Here is a 20,525-nt window from a genome sequence, read left to right as displayed (position 1 = left end):
TGCAGGACACACAGGGGGTCCATGGCTGGCTGTCCCCCACAGTCCAGCCCCAGGTCAAGCAGCCTACCAGCCTCACTTCCTACCCAATAGCCAGAGAGCAGGTAACGGGCCAGCTGTGCAGCCAGGGCAGCAGGGGTGGCGATGAAGACCAGGCATTTTCACAAGGATGCATCGTTTTGCTGTTCAACTACCAGCTCCCAGCACAGTCAGAGATGCACGCTTCGTGCGACAGAGACAGAAAACAGGGATAAATTAATGAGGCATTCCCTCAGCCCCACGGATCTCCTGGGGAGGCACTGCACTGTTGGCCTGCCAGGCAAGCGCCCCCTGCACAGGGACATCAGAGCTTAGGGTTGGAGGCTTCCCTCGGGCGCAGGGACAGAGCATGGACACTAGGTGGCGCCATCCTACTGTTTTTAACGTCCCCACATGGCTGAAGCTTCCTGTTTCCCAAGACAGGAGAGGGGAGAAAAGCTGGAAAAAGTTTACACTGCATCTTTGCAAATACCAACAACGGATCACGGAGATTTACTTATTGGGAATTCTTTATTCCTCTTCATGATGATCATCTCTGATTTCCTAACTTCTCACATGCCTTCTTGCCCTCCTACCACATTTGCATTTTGGAGGTGAGCGGTAAATGGGATGTACTTCTAAGTGCCACATCTCAGACACACCAACAATCCCAAGACAGGAACCTCCTCCAATGCAGGTGCTGGGTCCCAAGGCTCTGGGCCATCCTCTGCTGCTTTCCCAGGCTACAAGCAGGGAGTTGGGTATGAAATGGAACAGCTGCAATGTAAACTGGTGTGTACATGGGATGCTTATGCTTGCAGGTGGAGAATTAGCCAACTGAGCCATCACACCAGCACCACAACCATTATTCTTATCTATTCATTAAAAAAAAAATAGCAGGGTTCTGAGTCAATCTTGTGGCGCAGTAGGGAAAGCAGCAGCCTGCAAAGCCAGCATCCCAGTCACTCTGTTTCCCATCCAGCTCCCGACAGTGCATGGTGGCCCAGGTGCTTGAGTCCCAGCCACACACATGGAGCTGAATACAGGGCTTCTGGCTCCCAGCTTCAGCCTGGCCCAGTCCTAGCCACTGGGGCCATTGGGACCATGGGGACCACTGGGGAAGGAGCTAGCAGAGTCTCTCTCTCTCTTGTGTTTCTCTATGACTCTGTCTCTCATTCTCTCTCACCGTGCTTCTCAATCAAACCATAATGTGTTTACAAAGCTGAGATCTGCTGTGCAGAAGATGAGAATTCGTGTTCGTTCAACAAGCAAGTTACACCAAAAGGGAAAAAAAATCATCCCTTCAACTCTCAATACCCATCACGAAAACACTGAACTCTCTAGGATGCCCAAGGATTCTCCATTCCCATGTCAGAGCCACACGCCCGGTGTGATGGCGCAGGGCATGAGTAGCTGTCCCGGATGCTGCTGTTGCATTTCACTCCAGGAGCCATGCATGCATTTCCCCACCGATGAGTACAGCATGGGATTATTATCTTGAATCAAGGTGCTGCTTCAGAGTACTAGAAAATACTGAGTGGGGCTCTCAGAGGAGTCAGGTGGGTCTCACTCTGATGGGTTGTCAGGAAGTGAGGGGCCACCAAGGACCGCTGTCTGTCCCACACTCCCCGTGCGAGGGGCCCACAGCCTCGGTGTCGCTGCCATGCCTAGAGGAGGAGCCATTTGTCCATTCTAAAGATTCATTTTGTTCTGTGCATCGCTCGGCCTCATAGGGGGTTGGGGATTTTTGGGCATGGTGGGCCCAATCTGGATGTGGCCTCTACTCAGGAGTAGCGGGAAGTGGGACAGGAGATGGCCGGCATTTCCCAAATAGAGTTGGCTCCGTAAGCCACATGGCCACTGCTACAAACAAGGACACTGCCTGTGCAACACACGGTAGCATGGACCAATGTGAGAGTGAGTGGGCCCCCTCCCTAAGCCTTTCAGTGGACAGTACATTTCAATCTCTGATGCTTTTCCCCTGTTGTAAGATTTCCTTCTATGGTGGGCGTTTGGTCTCGCTGTGGATATGCCTGCATCCCACATTGGAGTGTCTGGGTTGGAAACTTGGCTCTGAACCCCAGCTTCCTGCTAATGCATATCCTGCCTCCTGCCAACCGTGTGGGAGAACTGGACAGCATTCCCAGCTCCTTGCTTCGGCCTGGTACAGCCCCCCAGCCCCCAGCCCAGCTTCAGGTGTTGTGGGCACTTAGGGAGGGAACCAGCAGATGGTAAAACCTCACTCCCCTCTCTCTGTCCCTCAACTAAATACTATAAATGCATTTGAAATCAAACAGATATGCTTTCGATTTTTATTCCAGTTATTCAAAAAGAACCATTCTTAGCTCTTGGCTATACCAACTGTCAGCAGCTGAGTTTTGGCTTCCGGATCAGTGGTTTGCTGATTCTAGACTCAGAAGATCAAGTGAGGCCAAGGCTTTATTTGAAATATGTTTATCAGCTGCATTTGGACTCTCCATGTGAGATCCTGTCCCTCAGCACGCCTGGCCGGGTCCACTCCCCACTGAGCCCAGGCTGCGTCTCACTCACTGTGCACACTGAGTTCTGCCATAATCTCCCTCCCCCTACCAAGCTAAGCTCCTCATGGGTGCCGCCTGCTCTGTCCTGTCTGATACGTTGCCCTGCGGTTGGACACAGTGGCCAGCTCCCGGTGGGTTCCTGGTAAACATCTGCTGAGGGAGCAGCCCACTGGTTGCACACCATAGCAACATCCTTAGTCTATCCACTGCTGCATGGGACCAACATGGCCTGAGGCCTCTCCACGGGGCCAGCCTCGTGGCTGTTGTGTTTTTTTCGGCCATGCTCAGCCTGGCCTTCTTGAAGACCCCGCTTCACCATCACACTCCCCCTAGGGCTGCCAATCATACCGTGACCTCCCCAAATGTCTACCTCTGTATCCTGACTCTGGCTACGCAGACCAGGGATGAGTTCTTGGCCTTGAAGAACCTCAGCAAGGATCAAATTCTGCTGATGGGATGAAAGAAGGAACGCTGCTCTTGTATTAGGCTACTAAGGATGCTCCTATTTACACAGTCAGTGCCCCAGGAGTCCTCTCTGGGGTCACTTTGGAAGTCCCCAGCTTTTAACTCACACCTTTGTTCACCAGGAAAACCACTCGGGTCAAGAGAGGAAACAAAAATCCCAGCAGAGTCTGCAGCTGGACGCAGGGGAAAGTGTTCAGGTGCTTGTCAACTTGCCAAAGGATTTGTGCAAATAGTGGTTTGGGTTGGCACGCCAAGCCGCCAGCCGTCTGCAATGCTTGCATCCCAGATCACAGTGCTGCTTCGGGTCCTGGCTGCTCTGTTTCTGATCCAGCTCCCTGCTAACACACCCAGAAGCCAGCGCAAGAGTGGTTTAAGTCCTCAGTATCTTGCCACCCATATGGGAGACCTAGCTGGAGCTCCTGGTTCTGGCCAGGCAAACCCCAGCCAAATGTGGTCCTCTGGAGAACAAGGCATGAATGGAAGATTTCCCCCTCTCTGTCTTTCATGTAAATAATCCTTGAACAAGTCTGTGCAAACAAGCAGGCAGGATGCTACGCACTACGATTTGTGTTTCCAAGGTTCCGCTTGTTTTCCAAAATACAGAGATTCCCCTTTCAAATCAAATCTCCCCTAAAATCCAAATGTAGATCAGACAAAAGCAGCATGAAGGGAGGCTTAGGGATCTATTAGAAAAAAGCTGGTATGATAAAGAATGGGCTTGGGCACCAGGTATACTGAAATTGTTGTGTTCCCATCTGGAAAATGGGTGACTAGGGACCTCAAGATCGCCCACTCTGGGTTAACGTAAGGATTTTAGGGAATACCGTGGATATAACAGATGATAGGGACCTTGGGTCCACGTGGCCAGGATCTCACAGTGTCTATACACAGTTGCTGTATCTCACGCACAACTTTTTTTAAACAGGGCCTGCATCTGACGCCGCAGTGACCAGTGCGAGCAGCAGAGCCACGGTGTTCTTCGGACTGGGGCTGTGCACTTGGGCTGGCCTGCTCAGTCTCCCTTTCTTGACTCCCACCCCCGCCCGGCCTCCAGGCAGCCCCCTTCCCTTTGCAGCACATGGAAGACATCTCAAGGCCAAGCAGTGTCCCACTGGCCTCCAACAAGCGCTGGTAGCACCACTGTTGGCAGCCACAGACACCCACTATTTCATATCTCCTTCCTTTGACAATGGCCCCTTGCAAGCTGCACTTGTGTGGGGCGTCTCGACGTAGCCTCTTGCACAAAATCAAAACCTTTTAACCATGCAGGAGGTGTCCCTACCCAACATTCTAGATAAGCATCCCCTGTGAGGCGTGCCTGGCTCAGGGGCCTGTTTACGCCCCCAGCATGCCACCTCCTCTCCCATGCTGTCTACCTCTCCTCTCCCCGCCCCTCCCGGTGTGCTGGCTTCCTAGCATCATGCACACTGACTTCTCCAAGAATTTCTACCTCCTACACTGAACTACTTTCACTAGGACCCCAGGCTTCATTAAACAATGAAGAAGCTTCTAGCAGAGCAAGTCCAAGGTCCTCTGATACTAAACCAAGGTCAAGGCTATCTGCTCAGTGGTTCCACGAAGGGATGGATGGATGGGAGGTTGCTCCTCCCCCCAATCCTTGGCACTCTGAACTTTAGACGGAGGTGATGCATTGTATCTGCACATCAGCATCATCTCCAAGCGCCTTTGCTGTTCAGCCTCCTCCCAGGGCCTGCCCCATCGGAAGGTCACACCCGAGGCAACAAGACAACTATTGGTCAGGACACCGGGAAGGGCTCTGTTTAACTGAGTGTTGAGGCAGGTGCACTGCTTCGCGGTGTTGGTCCAGGGACGTGATGCTGCTGCCCCTCGGGTGGAGTGGGGTTGTGACATCACCTAGTCCACTGGATGCTGTCAGGACACCAGCTCAGTCCGAGGGCCTGTCCGGCCCCAGCAGGGGGAGAGAGAGCAGGAAGTTGTCTTTCCTTGGAGTCCATGGGAATGACAACCCTGGGCTCTGCCTCAATGGCCTACATGCCAGTCACTTTTTTTAGAACTCTTGCTTGGTATAAGACTGCTAATTAGGGAGTCCTTTAAGGGAAAATTTCCCAAGAAATGGCCTCAAGGAAGCAGTTCCCTTTCTGAAGGACTGCTGCCTGCTGCCAACCGCACACTGGGGCCTGGCTCCAGGCAGGTATCTCAGATTACCCTCTGACACAATGACTGCATCCAAGAAGTGGATACAGACATGCTGCTTGTCCAGAGAGGAGGACAAGGGAGTTCAGAGAGGCTGGGGGAGGAATAGGGTCCAACCAGCCCTGGCCTGCCTGATGCTGAAACCAAGGGGGTGGCCTATAGTGGGGCAGTCACGAATGTTCTCATCCACGCTCGGTCCACGTGTTTTTCCATCTGCCAGACATGAGAAGGACAACTCAAAGTGCCCCATGCAGGCACAGCACATCACTGTGTTTGCCACAGGAGGGCGGTCTCTGCAACCTGCTAATCAAAGGTTTGTGCAACAAGTGTCCTTCTCACTCCCTATCTCTCATCCCTCCCCATTCTTTTCTCTCAATGGCACAACAGCATGTACGGTCCCTTCCCTGCCGCAGGGCAGCCACCGGCACCTTCAAGGCCTCTGAAGCTGAATGCTTCCTGTGGGCACCATGCCTCCATCAGAAATGCATGTGGAATTCATGGTCTCCCATGCCACAGGAGATTGCTGGGGAACCATGCAGTGGTGCAGGGTGGCCCACCCCAAGACCTTGACTCTGTACTTGTATTTCACTCATCCCACCTTGATAAGCCTGGCTCTGGGCGGAGTTAGCACATTTCATACACTCAACTGCTGGCTCCACCCCTACCATTGGTTTAGAGAATGGGACCTATGAGGGCTACTCCTTCAGACCGCTTCAGGTCTGTACCAGCCATGTAGTTCTGTGTGAACTTTGAGTATACCAGTTTTCACAATACGTACATAAAATGCACACAAACTGTCACACTAGACATATGCTATAAGAAGAGCTACTGTTAAGCACTTACTGAGCACCTGCTGCCTGGCCCTTGCCAAGGGATAGGTATGAACCCAGGATGACAAGGTCCCTGACCTCCTGAGGATAACAGCCCAGGAGGGAACAGATATCAGCCACTTAACTCCTAAATCTGAGTTCTTAGAGATTCTTACAGGCTCCGAGGAGAGCTCAGAGGCCTCCACTCTTAGATGGCAAAAAGGCACTCATTTCTACTTTTGCTAATATCTAGCTACAATGTGGCATTTCCTTCCATCATGGATGTTGGCAACCAACTGCAGTAGTCTTGGCAGCACCTGTGTGACATCATCAATAGAAATCACAGATATATTCCTATTAAATTGCAGCGGTTGCCAATAATCCCGTATTTCTTCCTTGTTCATCATTATTTCAACATTACAATGGTTATTAGGTCTGCTGCTAGATCTTTGTAATTTAATGCCTTCATCAAGAAGCAGATAAATTAGTCCAGGCTGAGCATTCCTAATTTGAAAATCTGAAATATGATTTTGTGTGTGTGTGTGTGTGTGTGTGTGTGTGTGTGTGTGTGTGTGTGTGTGGCAGACAGAAAGCAAGTTCTCATCTGCTTGTTCAACTTGTCAAATATCCTTGATGGTCAGAGCTGGCTCAGGCTCAAGCCAGGAGTCAGGAAGTAACTCAGGTTTCCCAAGTGAGTTGCAGGCACCCAACGACTTAAACCATCATCCTGGCATCCCAGGGTATGTATTAACAGGAAGCTGGAGTTAGGGACAGCCCTGGGTACCAAACCCAGGTATTCTGAAGTGGAATATGGGAATTTGAGTCTGACTCTAGGGGCTAGAATCGGCTGAATGGCTGCTGCTGCTTCTGATGGGGGTGACCCTTGCTGGAGTCATCCCCAAGTTCTGCCAAGTGGCAGCACAACTACTTTCAAGCATGAAATGGGGGGGGGTCTTAAACAATGGGACATGCAGTGGGTTTTTTTTTCTGTTTCCCACACCATTTGGCAATCTCCTGCACTCCCAGTTCCTCAAGCATCAGATGTGCTATGCTGCAATTACCAGGGAAGGCAGTAGGTGTGAAAACTCCTCCTTAGGTGTGCACCAGTGCCCGTAACAGCGCGGCACTCTCTGGGAAACCGGAGACGGACAGCATTGGGGTGGCAGGGACAGAGATTCTTTTCTCTACACCTCCAAGCATGTGGGCTTGGGTTCCCCACATTACTTCATTCCTGACCTCTCCTGCCTCTACACAGTCTTTTCTTCTATGTGACTGCCCTCTTCCCCTGAGAGCTGAAGGCCGTGGGAGGTGTCCGTGTCCTGGGCAGGAAAGTGCATTGTTCAGCTCGGTGCTAAGGGAGGTGACCTAGTTTCCAAAGATGTGTCTTCCAAGCCCCACGTGGTAACATCTGTAACTTGGACACTGGGGGTGGGGCATGGGGAGAAGACTGGATTCCATGTGCCCTGGGGTCCTTCCTATCCTTTAAGATGCTGCACTGCTCTATCAGGAGAGTAACCTGGACACAGTGCATTCTGAGCTCAGCATGCACGAAGTGTGGTACCTCTCCACTTCCCCTCCCAATCTTCCACTGCTCAGCTCTTGCTTCGGGCTCCAATCAGAGTCTGGGTCCAAAGCCAGGCTGCAGATTCTGGAAAGCCAAACTCCTGCCCCCCCTTATATGGTTGCATAGTTTCCTACTTGGTCCTGCTGAAATGGTATTTCAGGTCCCTAAAGGAACAGCTGGGTGACTTGGCGCAGAGTCATTTGCAATACAGGACCGATGGATATTTAACCACCATCAGTGGTCTCAGATCTTATGACTTGCTTCCAAAAGTGATTCTAACAGTTATATCAAGAAATCAGCTAGTCACACACACACACACACACACACACACACACACACACACACACACACACACACACACACACACACACACACACACACAGGGTTTAGCCAGGCTTTTACAGATCTAGATGATTAGGATTCAAGTAGTTAAGGTGCCCTGATCTGTTTCCCATTTGATCCTTAAAATAACCCATCTCTTTGAAATAGGTATTGTCCAAAGCTTGCTACCCACTCTTCTTCAAAGCGATGCTCCAGTTGCTGCCCGACATTCTCCCGAACAGCTTTGAATCTCTGCTTCCTCCTTGCTCCCTGCTGCTCTCACTGGTTCTAGTTCTGAGTAAATGGGGGTGGATGGGATAATGTGCTCCACTGCTTGGATTTCTCAACTCAATTTGAGCTCCCGATGGGGCATGGGAACCGACTGCCATTTGGTAAGGATTTCAGGGTCTCCTGCACTTGGGGTTCCCTAAGGCAGCCCCCTACATGGCCTGGTCAAAGAGGCCCAAGAAGGAAATTGAGTGAGCGGGCCTGGAAAACACTGGAAAACAAAGAGGCTATGGACAGCGTCTCCTAGTGGTTTCTGTTGGAAATGACCTGCTTAGTACCTGAAGAGACTGAGGCATGTTGGTTGACCCATTGGCAGCAGGCTTTGTAACCAGAGGTGGAAATCACAGGATGGGAGCGGTCAGTACACTCCTCACTAAGGCGGCTGCTGTTTTCTGGAAAGCCCTTCCTGGAGCTAGCCTGGGTCCCTGGAAACTGTAAGGCTCTGTGCGCTTGCTGATGCCCGACAGCACTTCACATCAGACATAAGGCAGTGCCATCTCAACGCAGGATTTGAAATGTGCCAGATGAGACACTCATTTCAGTCCAACCCAGAGTTTGGAAATCACAAAACTAGAAGACAACCTTCTCAGGAGGGAAGACGGGAGCCGTGCCGAGGACAGGCTGGGCTGAGAAGGATGGCTGCAGAGAACAGAACAGGTTTTCCTTTGTCTGACTGCTCAGCTACTTTCAACGCTCAGGTCTCTGGGACAAGGGAAGTGAAACTGTTTCTCATAATATGAGAAAGTAAGGGTTCGGTGCAAATTTCTGGACAGACACTGGTAGAAACCAACCTATGTTTTTCTGAGGAAAATTGTCTGGAAGAGGGGGAGGCAAAGTGGTTCCTCCCAGGGCTCTTGGGGTTTCATGCAAATATCCCAGTGGTCCAGGTTTCAATGGGTAGGAATGCTAGCTAGGGAGAAAGGAGGAATGGGCCACTTCAGGAGGATGCATTGGTCTTTCTTCATTTCCAGGCTGTGTTCACAGGCACCACAGCGCCCACACAAAGAAACCCAATTGCAGAGAAGATGTTGCTACTGAGCAAAGAAAAGCAGAAGGTGTAGCAGGGTTGTTAAGGTGGCCCTGAAGGTCAAACTCTGCCGACCTGCCTGGAGACAGAGGAGATGAAGTAATTAGGTTACACTGACAGAGTGCGAACACGATGGACAGCCCTTGGTGCCCACTGCCAGTGTCAGCTCAGGCACTGCTAATCCATAATGGCAGTGCTGTCTCAGAACACCACGCCCCCTGCATGTTCCTCCTTTAAATACCACTACTCGTTGCCTTTGGACTTTTCCTTGAGACTAAGAGGAAAGCCCTTTGTCGATGGGTGCTTTGAAAAGTAACGTTTCCACTGAAGGTGGCTTTTGGTCAGAGCGGAAGATGGCTTCACAAACCCCAGGAGCCTCTGTCATTTCAGGTACTGAAAGCTGTGTGGAATGAACTGTACCTGCCTGACTATGCTCCCACACGGAGCACCCAGCCCGGGTTACACCGTGTCCCAGCAGTGCCAGCTCTGGTGCCAAGGATATTGTATCTCTAGCCTCCTCATAGGTGTGAGTTAGCTTAGCTCCTCCCTCTCTCCCTCCCTTCCTTCATCCTTTCTCTCCTTCCTTCCTTCCATCCATCCATCCTTCTAAATTGTGGTCCATCCATGTATCTGTCCATCCACCCACCCATCTGTCCCTGCATCCATCCTCTCATTCGGTCTAATATCCACTGAGGAGTCAGGAGTGATCATAGAGTCCCCTCCCCAAACAGTCTAATCCCCACGGATATAATTGCTGTACAGGAAAGGTGCTAGTGCTCTGACACAAGTGACTAAGTCCTGTTCTCAGGAGAGGGACCAGCCTGCTGGGACTGGAGGACTGAAGTGGAAGATGCCAAGGGAAGAGACATGCAAAGCAGGTGGTGAGGCAGACAGAACTTAGACTGTGGGCCCTGTAACGCCAAGTGCATTTCAGTGAAAAGGATTCTTACTTCTACCAAGAAGCAAAGCCCCCTTATTCTGTCATGTGAACTCCAATGATGAAGTCACATACAACAGGCTGTCTTGAGAATATAACAAAGCCATTGCTGATCTGGAAAGTACAGTTGCTTTCAGAGTATGCGTCGTATCTCTCACCACATACTGTTTTGTTCCACAGCTTGTTTCACTTAAAAGGCCAAAGACTATGAAGGTTTGCATGTAATTGTTCTATTTTAGAGACCACGGAAGGGGGATTAGATGTTAACTTGAGCAAAGTCATAAATGGAGCATATAGGTAGCCTAGGAATTCAGTGCAGCTTTGCTTGACCTCAAAGTCTATATTATTATTTTTAAAGATTTATTTTACTTGGAAGTGAGAACTACAGAGAAAGAGAGAGACTGATTCTCCATCTGCTGGTTCATTCCACAAATAGCTCCAATGACTGGAGCTGGACCAGTCCGAGGCGGGAAGCCAGGAGTCCAAGTCTAAATACGAAAATTGCCTTGTCTCATTGGTTGTGTAACTGTGCCTATTATGTGTTGGGTAGTATTACAGGACTTGCTGATTCAAGGATACACAAAGATCCTCTGCTGAGAAAGCTGAGGGATACAGATCAAGTGGATACATCATTCCTCCCAGGGGTTGACTCCACTGTCTGGGCTGTAGCAGCCTACACTTTCAGCAGTCAAGAAAATCTGGCCAAGCCAATAAAGGCAGAGACAAGTGATTCCTTTTAGGAAGGTAAAAGTACCTGATACACACAAGCTTGTTTAATTTCGAAGTGCTTTCATTCAGGGAAGCAGTAGTAGACTGTGTTGTACACGCCTACCGACCACACCTGTAACAGAGGTGGTGCAGGCATCCCCCGTGGGATGCTGGCATACCACACTGGAGTGCCTGAGAGGGAGCCCTGCCTCTGCTTCTTTCCCAATGTCCTGCTCAAGTGCATCATGGGAGGCAGCATACAGGGACTCAGATACTTGGGATCCTATTACCTACATGAGAGAGGCAGCAAGACTCCTGGCTCCTGGCTTCAGCCTGGCCCAGCACTAGAGGCTGTGGGCATTTGGGAGACTGAATCAGAACATAGAGACAAGTCCATTCTCATGATCTGTTGTACTGCCTTTCAAACAAATTTTAATAATCATTAAATAAATACATTTTTAGGAACCAGAAAGGACTCCACTTGCAGATGCCCCTCAGTTCTTCAGACAATGTAAAGAACACTGAATGTGGACATGGATGACCTTAGTTGGTATTTCAGCACCTCCTGGCTAGAGGTGCTGGAGGAATTCCTTGCTTTGCGTCTTAGACCCCTCCTCGCCAGCTAAAGAAAAGTAGTAATACTGTATTCCTTTCTTTGCTCACCGGCACCCACCTGCCATCAAAACGCTGGTAAGTCCTGAAGCTCTCCTCTGCATTCCATTCCTCACTCCTCACTGCTACACTCCACCTAGGTCACCCTCACCTAACCCAGAATATTCTCATCAGTGACCTGCCATTCCTGCAGACTCCACCACAGGCCCTCTGCAAACATTCTCCACACAACAGCCCATGATGGGTTTTCACACCTGTCCAGGTCACTGCGCAGCCCTGCAGCAAACCTCCCAAAGGTGGCTACTGTTGTAAAAGCACAACCTCGACCTCTCTCCTTTTCTCGAGAATTCTCAGGCAGATTTCCCCAAGGTCCACCTCTCTAGTCTCTAGCTTTCCCTTTATTTTCCTCTAGGCTGGTTCCCATGCCTCAGGGCATCCTCCCCAGGTCTTTGCAGAGTGGGCACTTTTTACCACTTGCCCATCCAAGGATGACCTCTTTCTCTTTCTCTCTCTCTCCAGTCCTCTTAGAATACTACCTGACTTCATTTCCTTCAGGACAGCACTGAAGTCTTAACTCTGTTAATCTGTGTGTCTGTGTGTTTTGAATTTCCTCTCTAGAATACAAACGGAATGGCAGATGCATCCAGCCTTTCACCTTTACTTCCAACATTGAGAACTGGATCAACAATAATTTGACGAATGAAGCGTGAATCCTGGCAGAAGTTGTTCTGAAGCCTAAATAAAAAACAGATGAATGGTACAAACTAGCATAGCATCTGCACCCTAAAGCTTCTGATAGCTTTTTTTTTTTTTTTTAAGTATGTGTGCTTGGAACACAGCTCCTGGAGTTTTTCATTGGCAAGTGAAGACCTCGGACACATGAAAAGTAATGTGCTGGCTACAAAATACGAAGCAAAGTCTTGAATGCTCACCATGGTCTGAATGTGCGACGTTTAAGATGACACTGGGTCACGGGCACTTTCACCCTTATGAAGGGATTATGAGGTTCAACAAGAATGGATTCATTTTCATAAAGCAACTCAGCTCCTTTGTCCCTCTCTTCCGACCACACTTGTTTGTTTTCCTGTTGTATGAGAAACAGCTTGAGGCCCTCACAGAGATGTGAAGGCCTTCTAGACCGCCAGAGGAAACACATCTATTTGCTTTATACCCAACCTTGGGTACTGTGTTAGAGCAGCAGAAGATCAACTAAGATGATACTCCACTAAATGCCTGCAAAACACCAACATTCTCTCACCAATCAATGCTCCAAAAAGACCTCCTCAAAACTTTCTCTTGGCACTTTCTTTTGCTGTAACTTCCTGCAGGTCACAAGATAACTTTTTAAAGACTATCTGGGAGAGCAATGGACTACCAAGGAATTAGAGGCTCCTATCAGATCTTCTTTTAATAAGATAAAGTGATTCAAGCTCATTAATTTAGTGAGTGGAAATGATTCAACTGAAAATAGAACAACATTCTTATCTTTTCCAAAAATAACAGAACACCAAGTTTTCAATGTCAAGCTCTTTTTAAAGGCAATCATAGATTCCCTTCTTTGCTAATTTAGGTGGAAAATGTGATGTTCTTTCTCAATCTGATTTACAGTATACCAGTCCTTCATGGATGCTCACACAGTGGTGTATGTAGCAGACCCCACTGACTGGCAGAAGCTGCTCTCCAAAAAGCAGGTCACAGGCTTAGAGGACTTGAGGGGTACACAGCCTGTGTCCTTTGCTTTTATGACATTATACAGTGTCACTTTAATTAAGCCATCAAATCAAATGATCAGATCAAATGGTTTTGATTCCACTGCGGTTTGAACAGGTTTTGCTAAATTAATAAACCATATGTTTCATGTTGTTGGAAGGAAAGCTATTTTTCTCTGCTCCCTGTTCCAAGAGTCTTCACAATAGACAGTATTCAGCACTTAATCATGGAGTGATCTTCCTTGTGCCCGGCATGTGTTGCAGAATAACTGAAATGACAGCCCATTAAATCCTAAAGTCTGTCCAAGTAATTTACCGACAAAGGGCAGAGTGGTGAACTGGATGTCCCTGGAATGATCCACCAAGCCTAAATATTGTTTCCATTTACTGGAACTAAAGCTTTCTGTTTTTTATGGATGACACCCCTTATAAGTCTTTCTTCAGCAACAATACAGTATCAAGATGACTTTCCTCCTCTTTCCTTGAGTGTTTTATATCTCCATGCTCTGGTGCTTGGCACGCTTTCTTCCTTCCAGTACATCCAATCACCCCGTCAGAAGGGCAGGCCAGAATGCCTGGGCTCAGGCATCCACTAGAGCAGCGCTGCAGCTCATCATCACAGCCCTGAATCCAGTGAGGCTCTGGTTATGCCTTTGTTGCAAATGGTGACCAGGTGGTTGATTAGCAGGTCAACAGATCTCAGGTTGGTTCCAGGTCTTGGAGTGGAATGGAACACTGGCACCAATCCATTCACAATCAGGGCCACCACCCCCTCTAACTCAGGAAGTATTTACGTTGAAACAAGCCTATGATTTCTCCATCCTGGCTTGAGTCATTCCCTGAAGCAGGGGTCAACAAACCATGGTTTCCAGGCCAAATTTGAGCTGCTACCTATTTCTAAAAGATAAACTTGTACTGGAAAACATTTTCTAAATTCATTCGATTTCACATTGATTGTGGCTGTCTGCATGGTACAATGGTAGAGAAGAATAGCTGTTACAGAAATCACCTGGCCTGCCAAGCCAAGAAGATTGACTATTGGGCCTTTCCCCAGGAAAGTCTAATGACTCTCGAGATACATAATTAATTTATTCCTTTCTTTGATGACAACAGACCAACAGATGCACAAAATATCAACAGCTCTTCTGAGCGTCAAAATCATTTAATGATGATCAGATAGAGAAAGCTAATCAATCACGCTTTGTTCTTTTATAATTACTTGCAAATTGTGGAATATAACCTTTTCTTTAAAAACCTTCCTCCCTCTAACCCTGCCAAAGACTGGAGACAGAAAAGGACTCCTCCACAGCCTTGGGTCACTGCCATCTACAACCTCAAGGTTAGTAATCGAAGTCTTTCAGAATTGTTAGCATCTGTGACTGGCTTTTTGCTTAGAGTGCCACTGAAGAACCTGTATTTTCTTCGGGGGGAAGGATGATATATTTAAAAGCAAAGGAGGACATGCTTTGTTACTAGTGAAACTGAATTGATATTGCAAACAGAAATGGCTTTGTATTTACTAGGATGGTAAAAAAAAAAAAAAAGATACATAATCCCAAGTATCAACAAGGATGTGAAGACACTGGACCTTCACACATTGGACGGGAATGTGAACTGGTGCTGTGGCCTTTGAACACATTGTGGCAATTCTTCCACACCAAATCACAGAGAATGCAGAGAATGGTCCAATCGCTTGGGCCTCCATACCCACCTTGGAGAACCATATGGAGGTGCAGGCTCTTGGTTTTGGCCTGGCCCAACCCATGTTGCTGTGGCCATATGGAAAGTGAACCAGTGAATTAAAGATCTCTCTCTCTCTGCCTATGTCCCTCCCTCCCTCTCTGTCACTTTGTTTTCCAAATAAAGACACACATGGAAAGAAGGTGTTAACTTGTGTGTATCCTACAATGGATTGGGTTCTTGGCTCCGACTCCAGACTCTACCTTCTTGCTAATGCGAACCCATGGAAACAGCAGTCATGGCTCTAGAAATTGGAACCTGGATTTTGTTTTCGTTTTCATCATGGGCATTTTTTGAATAAATCAACAAACAGGAACTCTCTCTCACATATAATTTTTTTTTTATAAAATATATACAAGACTGAGTCTACTTCTAGAAACATCATAAAAATGTCTAATGTCCCTGCATCTTAGCAGTCAGCCCTGGACACTATGGTAATTGGGACAAATCTCATGAAGTGAAGAGCTGACTGTCCATATTGAAGGATAGATTTCAGAGTCTGGTCAAAGTGAGAGAGCTGTTTCAGTGTAAGATTTTGCCCACTTTAACAATCTAATGCAACAAAACCCATTATCGGTTCCAACTTCCATAGGTAATAAAGGCCATGCGTTTCCTCCACACAGCAGATATATCACATACTCAGCGCATCTTTTAGGGAAGAGCATAATCTAAGCAATTCAGGGCTACCAGATCCTATGCTTACTCATGATATAAATTCCTCATTCGCACATGCCCTCTACATTCACCTCTCATAAAACAGTCAACCTCTGTGCACCTTGTTTTTTCCCCAAGCAAGTTCTCTTGGGAAAAAAGCCTCTGCATTTGGTTATTTATTTTTAGCTAGGTTAAAAAAAAATTAGCCCAGGTGAGGTTTCCTGTGCCAATCCAACCCAAGGCATCTTAACAGGTTTGTGAGCTTGTTAATTCTCCCACTATTTCCCCGGGAACATTGCCCTGGAAAAGGTGTCAGCCCCAAATAACTTGGATCTCAAGTATTTCTACAGCAACCTTGGCCAGATGAGCTTCTACTCAGTGTTCTCAAACAAAATCACAGACAGGAAGGAAATGATCACATTCCCCCAACTCCCTTTCCTCTTCCTTCAGCTCCTTTTTGGATCCTACAGTCCGGAAAATGGGCTTATTCTTATCATTAAAGAGCATGCCAATGTGGCTGATTGATGGCATATAATCTCATTCCTCATTTCCCCAAAACATTCTTAGGAAAAAAAAAAAAACCCGTTTTGGTGGGACTGACCAGAGGCCCTCTGGAAACAAAACCTCCCCACAGAACTTTGAACACAAAAATAGCACAGTCTATTTCCAGGATAGATGAGTGACACAATCTCTTGCCATTTTCCCTAAGATCAGTTTTGAAGAAGGAGCATCTATGTTTAAAAATAATTGTCTCTTGCTACAGTAACAAAGCTCCTTATTCTTCCATTCTCTATTTCAAGTGCTAGGGCCCTGGTCAACCTCATTCCTGAGTGTTTTCTAAGCTCCATGCCACAATTATAACAATTTTAGCACATTGTCTTAACATCAGAAGACTTTCTAGATCGCTGGAAAGATATCACCTTTCTTTTGTATACAAAGATAGCAAAAGATCAAGATGACTGGAAAGCAGTTAATTCAGGTTTATTAGAGCTGGGAACTAACCTGTTCAATAATAGTTGCAAAAAGTGAGTGATTTCCAGTTGGGGTGGGTCTGGAGTGGGAGCTCTCCAAAGCCTGTCAGAATGCCCAGTACTGGGGTGTACATGGCAGCTCAGAAGTCAACACGTTTGACTTCAGAGTTAACCTACTGCTCTCAGTAGGCAGAGTTATGAAGGAAGCACTTCTCTGAAAGCTCCTCTTAGATGTTCCCACTTAGTTCTGAAGTTACAGAGAGCGTGACGGATCTGATGCTAGGGAAGAATTTGGAACATTTCTATTTCACAAATGCTGATCCACAACTGCCTCTATTTGTAATCCAGACAAGTTTCATTCAGCAGAGAAACACTGGCTGTTCCTCCCACATGCTGATTCGTGGTTGGCTGGCTCTGAACTCCTTTTACCTGTAAGTGATTTGTGATAAGGAATCTTGCTTGGGGTCAGAGCCCTTAATCCAAGCATACCTTTAGAAGCTTCTGTCCCAAAAGGGTTGTCCAGGAAGTCTGCCATGTCGTGGTTCCAGGCATCACGGACTGCTGACTTGGATACCACCCGGTCATTGAGAGCCTGCTGTGGTCGGAAGTTATTTCTCAGGTACTCCACTGACTTGACGTGATCTTGCTGCTCCGTGGTAAAGATGGAATAGAATGCCTCGAGCTGAACAGAGAACCAGGGAGGGGTGGGAGTGGGCGGGGGGGGGGGGGAGAAAAGAAAACACAGCCATCAGAAAAGCTAAGCATGCTCTGAAGCAGGTGGAGGCATGTGAGAAGGATACAAAAACGGGAGGAAGTACCCGATGCCACGGCTGACATGAGCAGCAGGACACAAGGGTGTCCGCTGTGATCACTGCCAATGCAGTGTGGTTTCTATCCTGCCAACTAACTAGGAAAACACTTCCCGTGCACAGAGCTCTGGGTCTCGGATGGCAGCCACTCCTTTTGTTGGCAGCATCCCTGACCCTCACTTCACCCCAAGACAAGATCTTGTAGTATTTCAGTATTTAATCAGGACACAGTTGCAATGGAGTCCTCCCCTCGTGTGGATGTCACCAAGAATGCTGCCTGCCCCACAAAAGGAGATGCAGAGATCTTAATATTGGAGTTCTTGCCTCAGGATGAACTCCAGCTCTGTCACTTTCCAGGTTCTGGGACCCTTGGCCAGCTACGTAGCTTCTCAGAGACTCTCCTTGATAAAATGTCATATTCAACAACACGACACACCTAATAGTGATTTTGACTACTAACTGTTGGCAAAATATCCAACCCATATACAATTCTGAAAACAGTTCCCATCTCCAAATAACTTTTAGTCATTAAATTCTTATCTAACAGATATCTTCAGGGATCAAGTTAAGCAAAGACACCAAGTCACTATATACTAAATGCATGGGCAACTGAAACTATCCAAGTTCAAAACACTACTCCAGTTTTCTATAATTCAACTTTCTTTATCTGTAAAACAAGTGTGATAGTATGTATCTTATAAGCTTGCTGAAAGGATTAAAATTTGGATAAATCACATAACAAACAGGAAATTCTCAATAAAGATTAACAGCTACCACTAGTGTTAGTGATATCAAGAAGTATCTTCCACAGGAATTACTGACCAGGGAATTAGTGCTGTGGCATAGTGAATTAAGCTGCTACATGCAATATCCCAAATTGGTGCTGATGCAGGTCTTGGCTTCTCTGCTTCATTCTCTGCTAATGTGTCTGGGGAAGCAGCAAAAGATGGCTCAAGTGCCTGGAACCATGCCACCCACATGGGAGACCAGGACAGAGTTCCAGCCGCCTGGCTTGGCCAAATCCTAACTCTTGTAGCCATTTGGGAGTGAAACAGTGGTTGAAAGATCTCTCTCTCTCTCTCTCTCTCTCTCTCTCTCTCTCTCTCTCTCTGTCTTTCCCTGTATGTGATAAGTAGGGGGATAAAATGACACAAAGAGAAAAACAAAAACAGAACAGTTTTCTAGCCAGGTGGCTCCTTCAGGGCCAAGTCAGGATGCTTTCTGAAGTGATGACAGGTAGGATGGTGTTAAGAAGATGTGAAGCAGGTACTGAATGGCTTCCACAGGCTCACACAAGCCAGAAGCTAGCTGTCACTCACACGTAGCATCAAGCACAGACTGGATTTGTGCAAGTTCTGATTGGTCATCTTGAAGCCTAGGACTAACCCTATTTGTTTTCCACACAGAAAATGAACTGTTTCCCAACACCGCGAAGCCCCCTTCCTTCGTATAAGAATGTGATGAACTTTCATTTGTCCAAGAAAAAAATCATTTCAGTGTATGGATTGATCCACATTCAACCTCTTTTCTAATTTTACTGATCATGTCAAATGTTAAGAAGTTCAGAAGATGTTTTCACTTTTTCGCCACAGTAATGCATACAGGATGGCCTCTCAACCAGCACAAAATTAAAATTGGTCCCTTAAACCTGTGTGATCTAATTCCCCATGAGTCACATTCCTCCTCCCACCAACGCACCATCTCCTATCCAACATTTGCCTTCCTTTTCTTTCTTCCTTATGCTGTTTATTCTTCATTTACAATGGAGAAAGGATAAGTGGCAGAAAACTTCATAACATTGACTGCTACGTTGTCCATAAGCAACTCACTCAAACAAAGGCAAGTAAAGAAATGGGAATCACTTCAACTGAGTTATGAGGGTTCACTTGAGGGTACTACCAACATCATCATTGGATACATTAACAGCAGGTTTCTGATTTCCTTAGAGAGCATGGAATGGAGGTTTAAATTACTATCTGGGATTCCTGCATTCCATATTAGAGTGGTTGGCTTGAATTACAGCTACTTCCTTATCCAATCCCATTTCCTGTTAAAGCAGTAGCTGATGGGTCAACTCTCTGTGCGTCTGTCACCTGCTTTGGATAGCTGGAGGAAGTCAGAGATGGAGTTCCTGGCTCCTTGACTTGGCCCAGTCCAGCCCTGGCTGTTGCAGGCTTTGGGGGAGTGACCCAACAGTTCAAGATCCTCTAGAGCCAATTCTCTAGCTCTCAATAGGAATTAACAGTCTCTCTGGAGGCAATCTAGGAAATGCTAACTTGAAATGATAAAAAGGATGAAGAACAAATCCCTTGAGACAGCTACAGGAGAGGCTCCTGGATCTGAAAGATGCTGACCAGCTCATCTTCGCATCCCAAGAGGGCCAATGGAAAGGACATTAGTTTAAATTAAAGCTTTAGAGACACACATTGAATAGAGGAAGGGGTTCCTTTGCTTTCAGGGTGATTTTTAAAAATGGATTGGGTTGCTCAACAAAACAAGTTCAACAGGATATTTTCTGGAAGAGATGGCAACCTGTCCTGAGAACAGCTTCTTCCCAGAGGAGCCAGAGAAGCATGGTCTAGGAGCCTCTCATTGCAGTAACATGGCTTGTTCATTTTCCAGAATGCTTGTTCCTTTCACAGCCAGACCTTCTCCTGAGAAAGTTTATTTTTGAAACTTCAGAAAAGAGTTAGTCATAGAACTGTAAAAACAGGCAGGTTCTGAATCTAACTCAAAATGTTTTCGCTTAAATTGCTCTTACAGCTTAACTATGTGCTATGGCTTAAATGCTGAGGCTGCTTCTTTGTCATTAATTCAACTTGTCCAAAGATTCTGCAAAAAAGGATGTGACGGTTCTGAGAGTGAGACCATGACCCGAATGATATTATATTGTCAGCTGGATCGCAATTTCACTTGACAGTCCTACAAAAGAGCTTAAGGAGGGGGACAAGCTGAGCAGATCCATCAAATGTCCTTCAGTAGGTTGGCAGCATTCACTAAAACCCTGTCACTCCTCTAGGCTGAATGAGAATTGCCACTGGCCTGCCTTGCTGGTAACTGGCATGCGTGGCCACTGAGTGGGAACCTCCACAATTCCTGGCTTGCTGGGAAGTGTAGGCTATTGACACTGGCAGGTAAGCAGTGGTAATTTTGGCCTGCAAATATGATACACCATGGCAAA

General features: G+C 47.2%; 1 protein-coding gene across 2 annotated transcripts in view; it reads right to left on the bottom strand.

The window, feature by feature from the left end:
- Positions 1 to 20,525, bottom strand: part of PTPRG (protein tyrosine phosphatase receptor type G) — a 678,048-nt gene that overhangs the window by 98,517 nt on the left and 559,006 nt on the right. For both annotated transcript variants that reach the window (XM_040994746.1, XM_040994747.1), the window contains exon 8: positions 17,025 to 17,217. In XM_040994746.1, coding sequence (XP_040850680.1) covers positions 17,025 to 17,217 — 193 coding nt within the window. The remainder of the gene's footprint in view (positions 1 to 17,024; positions 17,218 to 20,525) is intronic.

Source organism: Ochotona curzoniae, unplaced genomic scaffold (assembly GCF_017591425.1).
Source record: "Ochotona curzoniae isolate NIBS_2020 unplaced genomic scaffold, NIBS_Ocur_1.0 contig_908, whole genome shotgun sequence".
In the NCBI taxonomy this organism is placed as follows: Eukaryota; Metazoa; Chordata; class Mammalia; order Lagomorpha; family Ochotonidae; genus Ochotona; species Ochotona curzoniae.
The sequence above is the reverse complement of the archived record's forward strand: the minus strand, read 5'-3'. Positions and strand labels throughout refer to the sequence as shown.